General features: G+C 46.6%; 1 protein-coding gene across 1 annotated transcript in view; it reads left to right on the forward strand.

Annotated features, from left to right (window-relative positions):
- Positions 1–16953, forward strand: part of TNFRSF8 (TNF receptor superfamily member 8) — an 81255-nt gene that overhangs the window by 50648 nt on the left and 13654 nt on the right. Inside the window, exons 9-12 of the mRNA XM_049877952.1 lie at positions 8198–8291; positions 8616–8764; positions 11480–11581; positions 11692–11745. Of these exons, the coding sequence (XP_049733909.1) occupies positions 8198–8291; positions 8616–8764; positions 11480–11581; positions 11692–11745 (399 nt within the window). The remainder of the gene's footprint in view (positions 1–8197; positions 8292–8615; positions 8765–11479; positions 11582–11691; positions 11746–16953) is intronic.

Consider the following 16953-nt stretch of genomic DNA (forward strand, 5'->3'; position numbering starts at 1 on the left):
CCATTTGCTCGAGGCCTCACACCCACAGTGGCACCCACCTTCTCTGAGCACCCACCTGCCCACCAGCTTTAGCTCTTCTGCATTTCTGAGGGTTTTCCTGCTTGTTCAGTGACTACAGACCAGCTCTGGTGCAGGAAATCCAGAAGACTTCTCTGCCATCCAGTGGGCTGCAACCACATCTTCTCTAATCAGCTCTGAAGTTTGTCTTTCCTTGGGTACTCTCCTTTAGCCGAGGGTACCCTTTAGAGATTTTTGCTACATTTTTTATAATTACTCTTCTATGCAGTTTAATAATTCTTTATATTAAACTTCCCCTATTTAAATTGCTGTTCAGTTTCTGTCTCCTGATTGTACCCACACTGGTGCAGAAAGTGATAGAATTGCTGAAATAAAAAGTTTCAGTAGAAGGACTTGAAGATAAAGTTAAGAAGATTTTCCAGAACATACAGCAGGATAACAGAGAGAAGGAAAATATGAACAAAAAGATAAGCATACAGAGAATTCATCCAGACAGTCCTGCGTTTTACCAGTAGAAATCCAGAGAGAACATAGAAAGTGTGGGAAGGTACTGGGGGTGGAAGGCAGAGGTAATCAAAGAAATAATACAAGAAAAAATTCCCAGACTTAAAAATATGAGACCAAGAACAAAGCAGGATAAATGAAAATTACCCACACCTAGACACATTCTTGTAGAATTTTAGAACTCTGTGGACCAAGAGAGATTCTAAAAATGTTTGGGTGGTTAAAAAGCAACAGACAGACAAACAAACAAAAAAAAACAAGAAGAAGTAATCTACAAAGAACTGTATCTTCACAGTTCTGAACCTAGGTTCTTTACCAGAGAGATTACAATCAAGTTAGAAAGCAGAATAAAAACGTTTTCAGATATGAAAGCTTTTCCCCATGTATTGTGTCTTAGAAAATTACTCAAAGATGTTATCCAGCTAAATGAGGGGGAGGAAAAAAAAGAGGAAGCCATAAAATCTAAAACACAATGGCTCTATCCTAGGGGAGCAAGGAAGGGAAATTCCAGGACAACATCTGTGCTTCAGACCTAGGGTGCAACTGGGCCCCATCGAGCAGAAAAATGGAAGACTCCAGGGAGATGTCTGCAGAAATAAAAGGGAGGACAACAGTAAATTTCAAGATTAGTAGAACTGAAAAACTTGGGGATATAGTGAAGGCACATTATTCCTTTGTCAACAAGAAAAAAAAAGGCAACTGGAAACTCCAGGGAAAATAAAAAGCTGACAAGAAATTTACAGTCCGAGCACTATACACTAGAAAATGATACTGGTGAGGAGTGAGCTTCTTGAATCAAGTAGATACGTGAGACTATGTGGGCAGCTTCTGTCTGGAGGGGAGATGAGAAGGCAGAGGGGAACAGAAGCTGGCTGAATGGACACGGAAATAGAGGGTGGAGAGAAGGAGTGTGCTGTCTCATTAGGGGGAGAGCAACTAAGAGTATATAGCAAGGTGTATATAATTTTTTTCTATGAGAGTCTGACTTGATTTGTAAACTTTCACTTAAAACACAATAAAAATTATGAAAAGAAAAACCAAAAACAAAACAAAACAAAAATTTACAGTCCAAATATGAAGATGAAAATTTCATCTAATCTTAAGCAGTTAATGGATGTACAAAAAAGAGAATCCATTTGATTTGACCTTGATGCTAAGACCAATCTCCTTTAAATGGCTCAATGATCAGGTATTTGAACTTAAAGTTTAATAAGTAATATATATTTTTTTAGTTCCTAAGCTGAGACTAGGAGTTCCTGGGTGGCTAGTGCTCAGCTACTAGCCGAAAGGTTGGTAGTTCGAATTTACCCAGAGGCACCTCAGAAGAAAGGCATGGTGATCTACTTCTGAAAGATCCAAACAAACCTGTTGCCGTCAAGTCAATTCTGACTCATAGCAGCCCTATAGGACACAGTAGAACTACCCCACATGGTTTCCAAGGAGCACCTGTTGGATTCAAACTGCTGACCTTTTGGTTAGCAGCCGTAGCTTTTAATCACTACGCCGCCAGGGTTTCCTCTGAAATATCACAGCCAATGAAAATCTTATGGAGCACAGTTTTACTCTGAAACACATGGGGTCACCATGAGTTGGAACTGACTCAACAGCAACTGGAAAAAAAAAATAGTTGAAACTAAGTGTAGGTAGATTTTTTTTTCCTCTTCCGGCAGACGGTTATCAGAGAACACAGGCACACCAGCTCCGGGCTAAACAATGCCTTCTGCTGACTTCCAGATCCTAAAACAAAACCCAAACCCAGTGCCATGGAGTCGATTCCGGCTCATAGCAACCCCAAAGGACAGAGTAGAACCGCACCATAGAGTTTCCAAGGAGCACCTGGTGGATTCAAACTGCTGACCCTTGGGTTAGCAGCTGCAGCACTTAACCACTATGCCACCAGGGTTTCCTCTAGGTCCTAAGGAGGAGGAAAAGGGAAAAGCCACTAACCCAGGGAAGTGGGAGGAAGGTTAGAGGTGAGGGGGTGGGGTGTATACTGAGGAGGCTGGTTGTACCTTCTCTGCTCAGAGGCAGGACAGTAGCTCCGTTGGTGGACCTAGCAGGTGTTCTAGCGGCAGCTCAGACAGTTGAGCCTGTCTCAGAGAGGGGCCAGAAGGCTCTCTCCTCATGGTGCCAACTGAGAGTAGTTATGGCTCTTAGGTTAGTGCATTTGAGCACAAGAGATACTCCAGTCCTTTTAAACTTTCACTGAAACCCAATGACATTTCAAATAATACGCCAAGTACTGATTTACTTATAAATAGAAACTACTGTGACAAATTGCATCATCTTAACCAAAAGGTTGGCGGTTCGAGTCTACCACCCACTCCTTGGAAACCCTTTGGGGCAGTTCTTCTCTGTCCTAAAGGGTCGCTATGAGTCGGAATAGTCTTAACTGCAATGGGTTTGGTTTGGTTTCCTCATTGCTTAAGGCCTACAGGCTTCAATTAATTTGGGTAATAGTCTGGTGACAAACGGAAAGACCTAGCATTTGTTTGGAGGCCCTCAAAGGGGAAGTGTCCCTCAGGACCCTGTCAATCCAACAAGGAGATTAATACTAGCTTCACTTTCTCTTTTAAATGTTTCGGGAAAAATCTGAGAGGCGTTGTGAGAACTTTTTAGAAGGGAGATGTGTGTGTATGGGGGTGTGTGTTTGCTTTGTACCACATCAAAGAAGGGGTGCCTTAGTCAGGGAAGTGGGGGTGGGGAGGTGTAGTGCCTGGGCATGATCTGCTTCAAATCTGGGCCAAAGTTTTCTGCCCCAGAAAAGCAGTGATTGTAGGATTGTACAAAAGCCCCCCAGGCCCCAGGCAGGAGGTGGTACGGTCCAGTGGCAAGCGCTTTGGACTGGGACTCGGGATCCTTGTGTTCTGGCTCAAGCTCCTTCCCTGTCTACCTAGCTGTAAAACAAGGTGGCTAGGTCAGATCAGAGGTGACCAGCTTTGAACAGGCCCTCAAAGACATTTCGTCTGGCCAATACAGTGACTTAGCCATTCCCCTCCTAGATACTTACTCAAGAGAAATGAAAATACATGTCCACACAAGACTTGTACAAGAATGCTCGTAGCTACCTTATAATTTTATAATACTATAGTATTCATATTTTAATAATATAATACGTAGTGTGTATTATGAATACATAATAGCCTCAAATGGAGACAATCCCATGTCCGTCAACTGGTGCCTGGATAAATACTAAATGGTGGCGCACCTATGCAGAGACAGCTGTCCATTCAGGATGAATGAGTTTGAAAACCATGCTGAGTGAAAGAAGCCAGACACCAAAGAAATTATACCAAATGATTCTATTTACATGAAATTCTGGAATGGGAAACTGATGTCTAGTGATGTAAAGCAGAGGAGTGACTGCCTGGGTTTGTAGGTGGGGGATGATGGTCTGCAGAGAGACACTAGGGAACTTGCTGGGGCTGATGGGGCATTCTAGATCTTGATTAGAGTTATAGTTACATAGAACAGTTATATGTAGGGTTATTGTTACATGGTAGAATACTACACTTGTCAAAACTCATTATGCTGTACTCTTGGGAGACATTTTCTTGTATGTAAATTATGCTTCAATAAAGCATGAAGGGGCCCTGGTCGTGCAATGTTTAAGCACTCAGCTGGTAACTGAAAGGCTGGTGGTTTGAATCCACCTAGCTGCTCTGTGGGAGAAAGACCTGGCTGTCTGCTCCTGTAAAGATTGTTGTTGTTGTTGTTAGGTGCCGTCGAGTCAGTTCCAACTCATAGCAACCCTGTGCACAGCAGAACGAAACACTCCCTGGTCCTGTGCCATCCTTACAATCATTGTTATGCTTGAGCTCATTGTTGCAGCCACTGTGTCAATCCACCTTGTTGAGGGTCTTCCTCTATTCTGCTGACCCTGTACTCTGCCAAGCGTGATGTCCTTCTCCAGGGACTGATCCCTCCTGACAACATGTCCAAAGTATGTAAGACACAGACTTGCCATCCTTGCCTCTAAGGAGCATTCTGGTTGTACTTCTTCCAAGACAGATTTATTCGTTCTTCTGGCAGTCCACAGTATATTCAGTATTCTTTGCCAACACCACAATTCAAAGGCTTCAGTTCTTCTTTGGTCTTTCCTATTCATTGTCCAGCTTGAAAATACCGTGGCTTGGGTCAGACACACCTTCACCTTCAAGATGACATCTTTGCTTTTCAACACTTTAAAGAGATCCTTTGCAGCAGATTTACCCAATGCAATGCGTCATTTGATTTCTTGACTGATGCTTCCACGGCTGTTGATTATGGATCCAAGTAAAATGAAATCTTTGACAATTTCAATCTTTTCTCCATTTATCACAATGTTGCTCATTGGTCGAGTTGTGAGGATTTTCGTTTTCTTTATGTTGAGGTGCAATCCATACTGAAGGCTGTGGTCTTTGATCTTCATTAGGAAGTGCTTCAAGTCCTTTTCACTTTCAGAAAGCAAGGTTGTATCATCTGCGTAACACAGGTTGTTAATGAGTCTTCCTCCAATCCTGATGCCCCGTTCTTCTTCATATAGTCCAGCTTCTCGGATTATTTGCTTAGCATACAGGTTGATCAGGTATGGTGAAAGGATACAACCCTGATGTGCACCTTTCCTGACTTTAAATCATACAGTATCCCCTGGTTCTGTTCAAACAACTGCCTCTTGATCTATGTAAAGGTTCCTCATGAGCACAATTAAGTGTTCTGGAATTCCCATTCTTCTCAATGTTATCCATAATTTGTTATGATCCACACAGTTGAATGCCTTTGCATAGTCAATAAAACACAGGTAAACATCCTTCTGGTATTCTCTGCTTTCAGCCAGGATCCATCTGACATCAGGAATGATGTCCTTGGTTCTACCTCCTCTTCTGAAACCAGCCTGAATTTCTGGCAGTTCCCTGTCGATAAACTGCTGCAGCTGTTTTTGAATGATCTTCAGCAAAGTTTTGCTTGCGTATGATATTAATGATATTGTTCTATAATTTCCACATTCAGTTGGATCACCTTTCTTGGGAATACGCATAAATATGGATCTCTTCCAGTCAATTGGCCAGGAAGCTGTCTTCCATATTTCTTGGCATAGACGAGTGAGCAACTCCAATGCTTCATCCATTTGTTGAAACATCTCAATTGATATTCTGTCAATTCCTGGAGCCTTGTTTTTCGCCAATGCCTTCAGAGCAGCTTGGACTTCTTCCTTCAGTACCATCGGTTCCTGATCATATGCTATCTCTTGAAATGGTTGAACATTGACTAATTCTTTTTGGTATAATGACTCTATGGATTCCTTCCATCTTCTTTTGATGCTTCCTGCATCGTTTAATATTTTCCCCATAGAATCCTTCGCTATTGCAACTCAAGGCTTGAATTTTTTCTTCAGTTCTTTCAGCTTGAGAAACACCGAGCGTGTTCTTCCCTTTTGGTTTTCTATCTCCAGCTCTTTGCACATGTCATTATAATTCTTTACTTTGTCTTCTCGAGCCACCCTTTGAAATCTTCTGTTCAGCTCTTTTACTTCATCATTTCTTCCTTTTGCTTTAGCTGCTCGACGTTCGTGAGCAAGTTGCAGAGTCTCCTCTGACATCCATCTTGGTCTTTTCTTTCTTTCCTATCTTTTCAATGACCTCTTGCTTTCTTCATGTATGATGTCCTTGATGTCATTCTACAACTCGTCTGGTCTTCGGTCACTAGTGTTCAATGCGTCATACCTATTCTTGAGATGGTCTCTAAATTCAGGTGGGATATACTCAAGGTCATATCTTGGTTCTTGTGGGCTTGCTCTGATTTTCTTCAGTTTCAGCTTGAACTTGCATATGAGGCAATTGATGGTCTGTTCCACAGTCGGACCCTGGCCTTGTTCTGACTGATGATGTTGAGCTTTTCCATCGTCTCTTTCCACAGATGTAGTCAATTTGATTCCTGTGTGTTCCATCTGGCAAGGTCCATGTGTATAGTCACCATTTATGTTGGTGAAAGAAGGTATTTGCCATGAAGAAGTTGTTGGTCTTGCAAAATTCTATTATTCAATCTCTGGCACTGTTTCTATCACCCAGGCCATATTTTCCAAGTACCGATCCTTCTTCTTTGTTTCCAACTTTCCCATTTCAATCACCAATAGTTATCAAGATTACAGCCTGGGAAGATTATAGCCTAGAAAACTCTATGGGGCAGTTCTACTCTGTCACATGGGGCCTCTAGGCATCAGAATCGGCTCGATGGCATCTAACGACAACAACAACAAAGTTGATTTAAAAAGAAAATAAACTTTAGGTATCCAGGCTACATTTAAACATCAGGAGATTTTATGATGCTTATTTCTCTTAAATAAAACCAGAAAGTCTAGAGCCACTGGGCCCACCGTCCTGCGTGGCCTTAGTTGGCTGGAGAGTAACAGCTTTTCCTCTTCCGTCCTGTGAAATATGAATTGGATGGTCTCAATCAACTCTTGCAGCAGGAACAATACAGTACAAACAACCTCGAAATTCCAGCCATGTTTCTCATTCTGCAGAGCCAGTTGCAGGGAGGTACTGCTAATCTTGCCAGGCTCGCCGCAGGTTTGGTTCTGATTTGCCCTGCATGTTTGTCATCCTTCCAGGACCAGTGGGGGCTCCCCATGGGCAAGTACAGAATTACCCAATAAGCGAGGAATGTATGGGCTTAATTGTGCTTATTTACTAATCTGTAGTGACCAAGTTCATATGTGGTGGAAACCAGGTGAAATTAGTGGCTACAGATTGGTAAGAAAACACAATTAACCCCACATGTACCTTGCTTACTGGTTAATCCGCCCCTGCCCACTGGGGCATGGTCTCCCCATGGCCCTGGCACCATCATCACAATCTAAGGAACCTCGGGTCCATCAGCAGTCACTCCCCATTCCACCTCCAGCCCCAGACAACCCCTCGTCCACTTTCTGTCTTGATGGAGTCACCGTTTCTGCACATGTCATGTAAGTGGAATCACAGTTTCTTTGAGCAGCATGTTTGCGAAGTTTGTCCGTGTGGTAGCATGTATCAGCACTTCGTTTTATTGCCAAATCATATTCCATTGGATGGATAGACTGACCACGTTTTGTTTATCCATTTTCCAGTGGTGGACATTGGGGTTGTTTCTATTTCTTTGTCTGTTATGAATAATACTGCTATGGATATTTACACGCAAGAGACTCAGCTGCAAGGTCCAGTGTGGGCTCCATACCAGCCTCTCTGTCCTCCCAAGCAATTCCAATGCACCGTCCTACCCGCCTCCCACCTCTGAGCCTTGTCACCTATTATCTCTGCTGCTTATAGCACCTCTACCCCATTCCCCCCGCATCCCAATGATCCCCTCCTCAGGGAAGCCTTCCTGATCAGAAGAGGGCGAGTCCCCATTACGAGGATCCACATCTGCCTCAACTGAGTCACGTCTGTGAGCCCCACAGGCTTGTGAGCAGGTGGAGACAAGGACCTTATCAGTTTAGCTCTCTGCTGTTTCTCCCAGCACCTGCACGGTGCCTGGTACATCACTGCATGGAGGGAAGGAAGGAGGGAGGGAAAGAGGGACAGACTGCAGGACACCAGCTGGGACAGCCTGACTCAGGGCCTGCATCCTTGAGGCCCCGCTGGGATGCCCCTGGGAGTCACCAGTCTCTGCCGGTTAGGCCTTTCCTGGACTGATTCTAAGACGATGCTGTCCCCTGCAGGTACGGCTTCGAGGGACACCACCTCTGAGCTGCCTCCCTCAGGGACCCACCCTGACTGCCTCACCAGCCCAGAGGACAGAGAGATGCCTTCCAGGTGACTACCTGGTCCCTTCCCTCTAGACTGCTGCAGGGTGGGGCTGTCCCTGCCACGCCCAGGGGATGACTGGATGCACTTGACTCAGGATGGAGGTAGGGAGGCCTGGACTGGATTCTCTGTGCCAAACCTACAAGTCACTGTGGAAACCGGCTTGGCACCACTAGAAAGCCAGAAGGTCAAGGTGCCTGCAGAGACTGTGGGCAGAGGGCCTGGGGACTCTGGCCTTGTCCACAAGGTCTCCATAGAAAAGGGGACTGTTCCTGAACACACACTTCCTTTTTCCATCTTGATAGTTCTACCTCTGGCTTCCCTCCCACTCAGCAGCACCATCCCCACCTTGATGTCCCCACTGGACTCCGAGACCAGCAAGAGGCATGGAGGGAGCACCACCTATGCCCGGGAGGACACCTCCACCCCAACCAGTGCTCCCGTTGCTGTCTCCTCCATGGAAAAGCCCGTTCTGGTTACAGGTAATAACTGGCCCCCATGAAGCAGGGGCTTCCTTCCAGGGTGGCAGCCTCCACTGTGTGTGGACATAGTGGGGGAAATCAAGGTTGACCCAAAGATTTCTGTTTTTTTGAGTTGGAGTTGTGGCTCTACCACTTGTTAGTAATGATTCTTTAATTCTTGTGTGCAAGGATTTTATTTACAGCTTCATTTCTATGATCCATAGTCACTACTCAGAAAATATTTGTTGAGTGACGATAGCATAGCCTTGAGCTGGTTGCTTAATTACTTTAAACCTCCATTTTCTCATCTGTAAAATTGTTACAGCATATACCGTGCAGGGTCATGACCGTAGAGTGTGGGTTGTTACCGGGGTTGTAAGCAGCATGACGTGTACGTAGGACGTTGTAGACAGTTGCTATAAGTGTTAAACCAAAGACCAGTTGTCACTGAGTTGACCCTGGCTCATGGGTGTGAGTGTAGGGAACTTGTTTGCTGGAGTTGATTCTGACTCATAGCCACCCGACGTGTGCAGAGTAAAACTGTGCTCAATAGGGTTTTCAGTGGCTGATTTTTTTTGGAAGAGATCACCAGGCCATTTGCACCACCGAGAGACTCCACTAAAGAAGTTGTGTGCCATCGAATTGATTCCGGCTCCTAGTGACCCTATAGGACAGAGTAGAACTGCCTCAGAGGGTTTCCTAGGCTGTAAATCTTTACAGAAGCAGACTGCCACATCTTTCTCCTGCTCCCTGGGTTTGAATGGCTGACCCTTCCATTAGTTGCCGAGCTCTTAACCACTTCGCCGCCACGGCTCCACCCAAAAACCCAGTGAGTGCCATCCAGGTTGCTAAAAAACCAAAATTATAGACCAATTGACTTTAGGGCTTACAATTCTAGTAGCTGCCACTAGGTGGTGGTAATGCCTTAGGCCGGTAGTTCACAAAGTACAACCGTGGACCTGCAGCGTCAGCACCACCTGGGAACTTGCTTGCTGAAGTAGATTCTAACTCATAACCACCCTACCTGTGCAGAGTAGAACTGCTCCATAGGGTTCGTAAGGCTATGACCTTTCAGAAGCAGATTGCCAGGCCTGTCTTCTGAGGCACCTCTGGGTGGGTTCAAACTGCCAAACTTTCAGCTAGTAGGGGAACACTTGTTAGGAAAGCAAATTATTGGCCCCACCCTAGACCTGCTGAGCTGAAATCTGCATTTTAACAAGCTCTCCAGGGGATTCATGTGCCCGTTAAAGTTTGAGAAGCACTCACCTAGTATTTATTGCTTTTTTAACATCTAAAATTGGACTTAAGCACAGTAACTAGATATATGATCTTTACAAGTGACAAAAGAAAAAAAAAGGAAGGAAGCAAGTTAGGCACTAAGTTGTAAAGAAATACATGCAGGTGACAATTAAGAGCACAGACTCTAGAGTCTGCCTGGCTTGGACTGAGCTGTGACTGCCATTTACCCTCAGGGTGACCTTGGGCAAGGCACTTAACCTTTATGAGCCTCTGGATTTCCCTCCTTTGTAATGTAGTAATGATGTCTACAGCATAGTGTTGTTGGTTCCTTCACTCAAGGGGAACTGAGTGTTGTTTGTGTGCAGAATAGACCATCCACCTGCCCTCACAGAGTTTACAGTCTAGCAGGGAGGCCAGGGGCTCTGCAGTGCATAGCCCTGTCAGACACACTCACTCACTGTACCCATCCTCACTGCTCTGCCTTCCTGACCCTGACCTTGGCCACACCATGAGTGCTTCCAGTGCCCGGGGCTGCTCACCACACTGTGCCTTCCTCCACAGTCCCCAGGCTTTGTTCTTTTGGACTTAATCCCTTCTTCCTTCTGGCTTCTTCACTCCTTAATTTCTCACTCTCTAGGGATATTTGGAGTCCCTGGGTGGTATAAACTGTTAAGTGCTTGGCTGATAACCAAAAGAAAGGTTAGTGGTTTGAGTCCGCTCAGAGGTGCCTGAGAAGAAAGCCCTCGAGATCTACTTCTGAAAAATCACCCACTGACAACCTTACGAAGCACATTTCTACTCTGACGCACGTGGGGTCACCGTAAGTTGGAATGAACTCAGTGGCTACTGCCCCTGGGTGGTGCAAACAATTTGTGCTTGACTACGAACCCAAAAGTTGGCAGTTCGAGCCTACCCAGTGGCGCCATGAAAAAAAGGCCTGGTGAACTTCTGTAAAGATTACAGACAAGAGAACCCTATGGAGCACAGTTCTACTCTGTACCACATGGGGTCCCCATGAACCAGAACTGGCTTGACAGCAACCCATAACCCACTGCCGTGGAGTTGATTTCGACTCATAGCCACCCTCTAGGACAGGGTAGAACTGCCTCATGGAGTTTCCAAGGAGCGCCTGGTGGATTCGAACCGCTGACCTTTGGGTTAGCAGCCGTAGCTCTTAACCGCTATGTCACTAGGGTTTCCTGACGGCAACAGGTTTGGGTTTTTTTGGTTTAGGAATACTTTGTTCTTCTTGAAACTATTTTGTCAGCCCTGATGGGCTGCCTGGAGCCAGGTGAGTGAGGGCTGGGTCAGATACAGGGGCTGGGTTTCAGTTCTGGCTTGGGAAAGGGTCGGGTACTCTCAGCCACAAGGGAATCCAGGTCCCAGGGGATGGAGGAAGGAGTCCAGGCCTAGGGCTGTCCTGTGTGGTTGTAGCTAGGGCCTCGGCTCACTGCTCTCGGCGCAGGGCAGAGCTTTCAGGGCGCTTTTGTGTTTCAGGACCTGTGGTTTTCTGGGTGACTATGGTGTTGCTGGTGATCCTGTTCTCTGGCATCTTCCTCCTGTGCCACTGGAAGGCCTGCAGGAGGGGGATTCAGCAGAGTAAGTGGACATGTCCTGGGGCCTGGGGAGGACTGAGAGGGCTGCTTGGTGCTAGCCTGGCCTGGGTCCCTGCCCTCGCACCCCCAGAACTCCTTCTGGTGTCGTTTCAGAGCTCCACCTATGCTTCCCAGGCCAGAACTTCCGGACCAAGCCGGAGCCTGGGGGTAAGTGTCTAGAGGGCCCAAGAGGCAGCTATAGGCTGTGGGTTTGGGCTCAGGAGGTTTAGATTCTCCTCGGAACCCAGCCTCATCTGTCACGGGGCTAACAGGTGGGTGGGTGAAGACTTGGTGACACATCTTCTGCAAAACTGTTTGGACAGGGTGCTGGCGTGGAGGTTCAGAAATCTACCTCTCATTCTTTCCTCTGTAGTAACCTCCAGGACAGGCATTGCTGACCACCTTTCCTCCCTCCCTCCTCCCCCCCATCTCCCCCTTCTTTCTTTCTCCCTTCCTTCCCTCTCCCCTTTCTCCTCCTTCTTCCTCTCCTCCTCCCTCCCCCTTTTCCCACCCTCCCTTGCTTTCACTTCTCCCTTCCCGTTCCCACCCTCTCCCTTTTCCTACCCTCCCTGAACCCTCTCTTCCTGCCCTTCCCTCCCTGTCCCTCCCCCCTCCTTTCTCCCCTCCTTCCCTCCCTCTCTCTCCCTTCTCTCTCTCCCCTCCTCTCCTCCTCCTCCCTCTCTCCCCTCCCTCCCTGTCCCTTCTGCCACCTTCCCTCCTTCCCTCCACTATTCCCTCTCTCCTCCTTCTCCCTGCCTGTCCCTTCCCTCTCTCTCCCCCCTTCCCCTCCTTCCTTCCTCTTTCCCCTTCTCCCCATCTCTTCCCTCTCTCACTGATTTCCCAGGCAACAGAGGTGCATAGAGGGCAGGCAGGGCTGGAATCCTGGTTCTGCCCTTTACAAGCTATGTGACTTCCTGCGTGTTACTTCCCTCCTCTGTGTCTCAGTTTCCTCATCTGTAAAATGGGGAGGGTGGCACCTACTTCACAGGGTTAGCGTGTGGATGGATTGATGTAGGGCCTCTGAGGCCCTTCCCGCAGTGCCTGCCTGCAGTCAGGAACAGAGGTTGCTGCATGATGGCAGGCCCTGCTATGCCTGGGTCCTGTTCTCTCACCAGGAATCCCAGGCCTTCCAGAGTTCTAGGCTGTTCTGAAGTCCTCCCTGGTTCTTGCTCTCTGATCCCTGCCCAGCCCCCAGGCCAGCTCTCCTGGCAGCGGATGGGCTCTGGCCACCTTGCACCAGTGTCTTCTCTCCCTTGTGCGGCCACCTGTGACCTTCAGGGCAGGGCCAGGTCTTCCTCAACATCCCACAAGCACTGATTGAGCACCTGCTGTGTGCTGGGCCCTGAGCGTGAGGGAAGGAGGAACTCGAATTGTCTGAGCTTCTATGGGCATTCTGCTTTACAAGGCTCCTGGAGGGGGGCTCCCTGACTCCTCCTGGAACCCTAGGGGAGTCCATGTGATGACCTTCATTCCATAAGGAGATGGCCCTGCAAGGTAGATGACTGGCCTGGACCACATGGCCAGGCTTAGCCCTGGCGGTGACTTCACCAGCCTCGGTTTGTTTGTAGAAGGCTCGGTTCTGTCCCATCTTCCTCCCTCCTCCCAGCATTGTCCCCATCCCAAGACCCCCCTCACCCCCAAATCCCAAAGACCCTTGAGAGCCTGGCCATCACCCTAATTTGGACTTGGGCACAAAAACATAGTTGCACTGAGAAATGTTTTGAATTTGATGAGTTTCAAAACCAGGAGCTTGTGTTCCCTTTGCAAGGGGGGTTTTTGTGTTTTGACAGTTTCAAACCTTTTTCCATGAGCTGTCAGCCTCAGTGTCTCATTGAAACCCGCGTTTGCTTTCTTGACATTTTTCTAGTTTTAGAGTTTCCATTGCTGTCTGTCTATATATATTTTTTCTTCAAACCTTCATGGTAGCAGTTTTGATGAAAGAAAAAGAAGAAAAGCAAAGAAAACACCTTCGCTTAAGAAACCAGACCTGGAACTGAGCGTGGAGACTCAGTGACGATCACCCTCCCTCAGAGCCAATACTGGCTCCCTTGAGGGTCCCCTGGGGTCTGGGATGCCAGGTCCGAGATGAAGGAGAGGCCAGGATAAGCACGCAGAGCACAGGATGAGGGCTGACTGAGCAAGGTGGAGCTCCTGTCCCTGGAGCAGCGGGTGCTGATGGGGCGAAGGCACATGGATTCATCTGCTGACGCGTCTGTTCAGATGGTCTTCACTGAGCACTTCCTAGGTGCAGGCTCTGTGCTGGGAACAGGAACTGGCCTTGTTTTCCAAGCTGTCAGTCTCATGTCAATTACTGTCACATTCTGTTGTTGTTAGTTGCCACTCGCAGAGTAAGACTACTTGACAGGGTTTTCAAGGCTGTGACCTTTCGGAAGCAGATTGCCAGGCCTTTCTTCTGAGGTATTTCTGGGTGGGTTCAAACCGCCAACCTTTTGGCTAGTGGTTGAGTGCTTAACTGTTTGTGCCACCCAGGGACTCCACTGTCACATTCTGTTGTTATTGTTGCTGTTGTGTGCCATCGAGTTGATTCCGACTTATAGCGACCCCACGTGACAGAGTAGAGCTGCCCCAGAGGGTTTTCTACACTGTCATCTTTATGGGGAGGAGCCCTGGTGACGTAGTGGTTAAGTGCTCCATTGCTAACCGAAAGGTTGGAGGTTCAAGTGGTCAGGAGAAAGATGTGACAGCCGGCTTCCGTAAAGATGACAGCCTTGGAAACCCTATGGGGCAGTTCTACCCTGTCTTACAGGGTCACTATGGATCAGAATGGACTCGATGGCAATGGGAATCTTTACAGGAGCAGATCTCCAGGTCTTTTCTACCACGGAGTCACTGGTAGATTTGAACCACCAACCTTTCAATTAGCAGCTGAGTGCTTAACATTTGTGCTACCAGGGCTCCTGTCACATTCTAGAAGGGGCTAAAGGCAAACAGGTTGGGAGTGTGTGCCCCACCCCTCCATCACCTGGAACTCTAGGGCCGGGGGATCTCATGGTGCTTAAACAGTGCCTACTGGATGCTTACCAACCAGCTCCAGAATTGATTTGACTTCATTGCCTGTGTCCTTGGTGGCAGGCAATGGCGAAGACTTATCCCATTTTATTCCTCCCAGCAGCCTTGGGAGGCAGGTACTGTTACTGTCCCATTTCACAGATAAGGAGACTGAGACACAGGAAGATACCTTAAAGTAACTTGTCTAAGGCTGCTTGGTTAATAAGCAGTAGGATTAGAATTTTGTGGTTGTTGAGATTTTGGTTTAAAAAGGGTTTCTCTACCTCAGCACAATTGACATTGGGACCAGATAATTTTTTGTTGTGGGGACTGTCCTGTGCATTGTAGGATGTTTAGTAGCCTCTATTTTTTTTTTTATCTATCAGACACCAATAACATCTCCCCAGTTGTGTTAACCCAAAATGCCTCCAGACATCACCGAATGTCCCACTGGTCTAAATTCTTTTAAGTTTTCATTTTAATGGTCACCAGAGTCATTATTTTGTCTTGTATTACAGACAGGTTTTAAGTTGAAAACGTTTTTTGTCGTTGTGAAAAATTTCAAACTTACAGAAAAGTCCTAAGTCCAGTAAAAAAAGAGCTTATTTTTCCCTTGCTAAGAGCCTGTTGCTAACTTGCCTTATGACCCCCAAATACTTTAGTGTGTGTTTCATATAAACAAGGGCAATTTTTTACACAACTGTAATAAAACTATCGAAACCAAGGAGTTGACATTGATGCATTGACCACCAGCTAATCCTTAGATCCTTTTGAGTTTTTTCATTTGTCCCAGTAAGGCCCTTTTATAGCAGAAGAATCCAGTTCAGAGTTAAGTGTTCAATTTAGTTGTCAAGTCTTTTTGTTGTTGTTAGTTGCTATCGAGTTGGCTACAACTCATGGTGACCTTATGTATCTCAGAATGAAACGTTGCCTAGTCCTGTGCCGTCTTCATGCTTGTTGGTGTGTTTGATTCCATTTAGTCTCTTCAGTCTGGAACAGTTCCTCAGTCTTCCCCTTGACTTTCACAACTTCGACACTTTTGAGGAGTATCCCGGTGATTTTGTGAATGCCCCTCACTTTGGGTTTGTCTGATGCTTCCTTGTGCGTGGTCTCAGGTTGTACACCGTTGGCAGGAAGATTCTGGAAGTGATGCTGAGCTCTGCTCATTGTAGCTTTCCAGGTTTCAGCTTATTCCTTTCCTGGCTATGTTTGCTTTGCACAATCGAGGTGGTGTTGGCCAGGTTTCTCCACTGGGAAGTTACTCTCCGCTTCTTGGTAATTACTAAGTACTTCGTGGAAAGATACTTCGAGACTGTGTAAATAACCAGTTCTTCATCAAACTTTCATCTTATTCATTTATATATTTATGTCTGTGTGGGCTTGCAGACTTTTATTCAGTGGGTTATAATCTGTTACTATCATTATTTTGATGCTGAAATTGTCCCTGATTAGGCCAGTGGGAGCCCCTTCAAGCAAGCTCCTGTGTCCCTTTTACATTCCTCCACCCTTCTGTTGTTTGAGCACTTCTTTGCTTTAAGATGTTTGTCTTAGTTATCTAGCGCTGCTATAACAGAAATACCACAGGTGGATGGCTTTAACAAACAGAAACTTATTCTCTCGGAGTCTAGTAGGCTAGAAGACTGAATCGGGGTGTCAGCTCCAGGGGAAGCCTTTCTCTCTCTGTTGACTCTGGAGAAAGGTCTTTATCATCAATCTTCCTCTGCTCTAGGAGCATCTCAGCATGGGGCTCTGGGTCCAAGGACTCACTCTGCTTCTGGTACTACTTTCTTGGTGGTATAAGGTCCCCCTGTCTCTCTACTCACTTTTCTTTTTTATGTCTTGAAAGAGATTGACTCAAAAAGTAACCTAAAAAAAAAAAAGTAACCTAATCTTTTAGATTGGGTCCTGCTTCATGAACATGACTGCCTCTAATCCTGCCTCATTAACATCATAGCGGTAGGATTTACAACACAGAGGATAATCACATCAGATGACAAAATGGTGGTTAATCACACGGTACTGGGAACCATGGCTTAGCCAAGTTGACGTGACATTTTGGGTGGGGGACACAATTCAGTCTATAACATTGTTCCAGGCTTATCTTGTACTTTCCCTGCCCCAGCCCTGAAACTAGCCACTTCTCCAGAGAAGCCCTGGTAGGGCCAGGATTTGAATCTAGCGGTGCCTGCCACCAAAGCCTGGCTGAACCTCTGTGTCAATCTGCTTCTTTGGATTTATTCTGCTTCCTGAATATCAGCCCAGAGGGGGGATGGGGCTGGAAGGGAGAGAACGAAGTAGTTGGAAGGGCAGAGAGCTTTAAATCATGTGTCAGAGATCATGTACTCCATGAGAGTGGCCTTCGGAGCA

This window comes from Elephas maximus, chromosome 3, assembly GCF_024166365.1.
Source record: "Elephas maximus indicus isolate mEleMax1 chromosome 3, mEleMax1 primary haplotype, whole genome shotgun sequence".
NCBI classification, from domain to species: Eukaryota; Metazoa; Chordata; class Mammalia; order Proboscidea; family Elephantidae; genus Elephas; species Elephas maximus.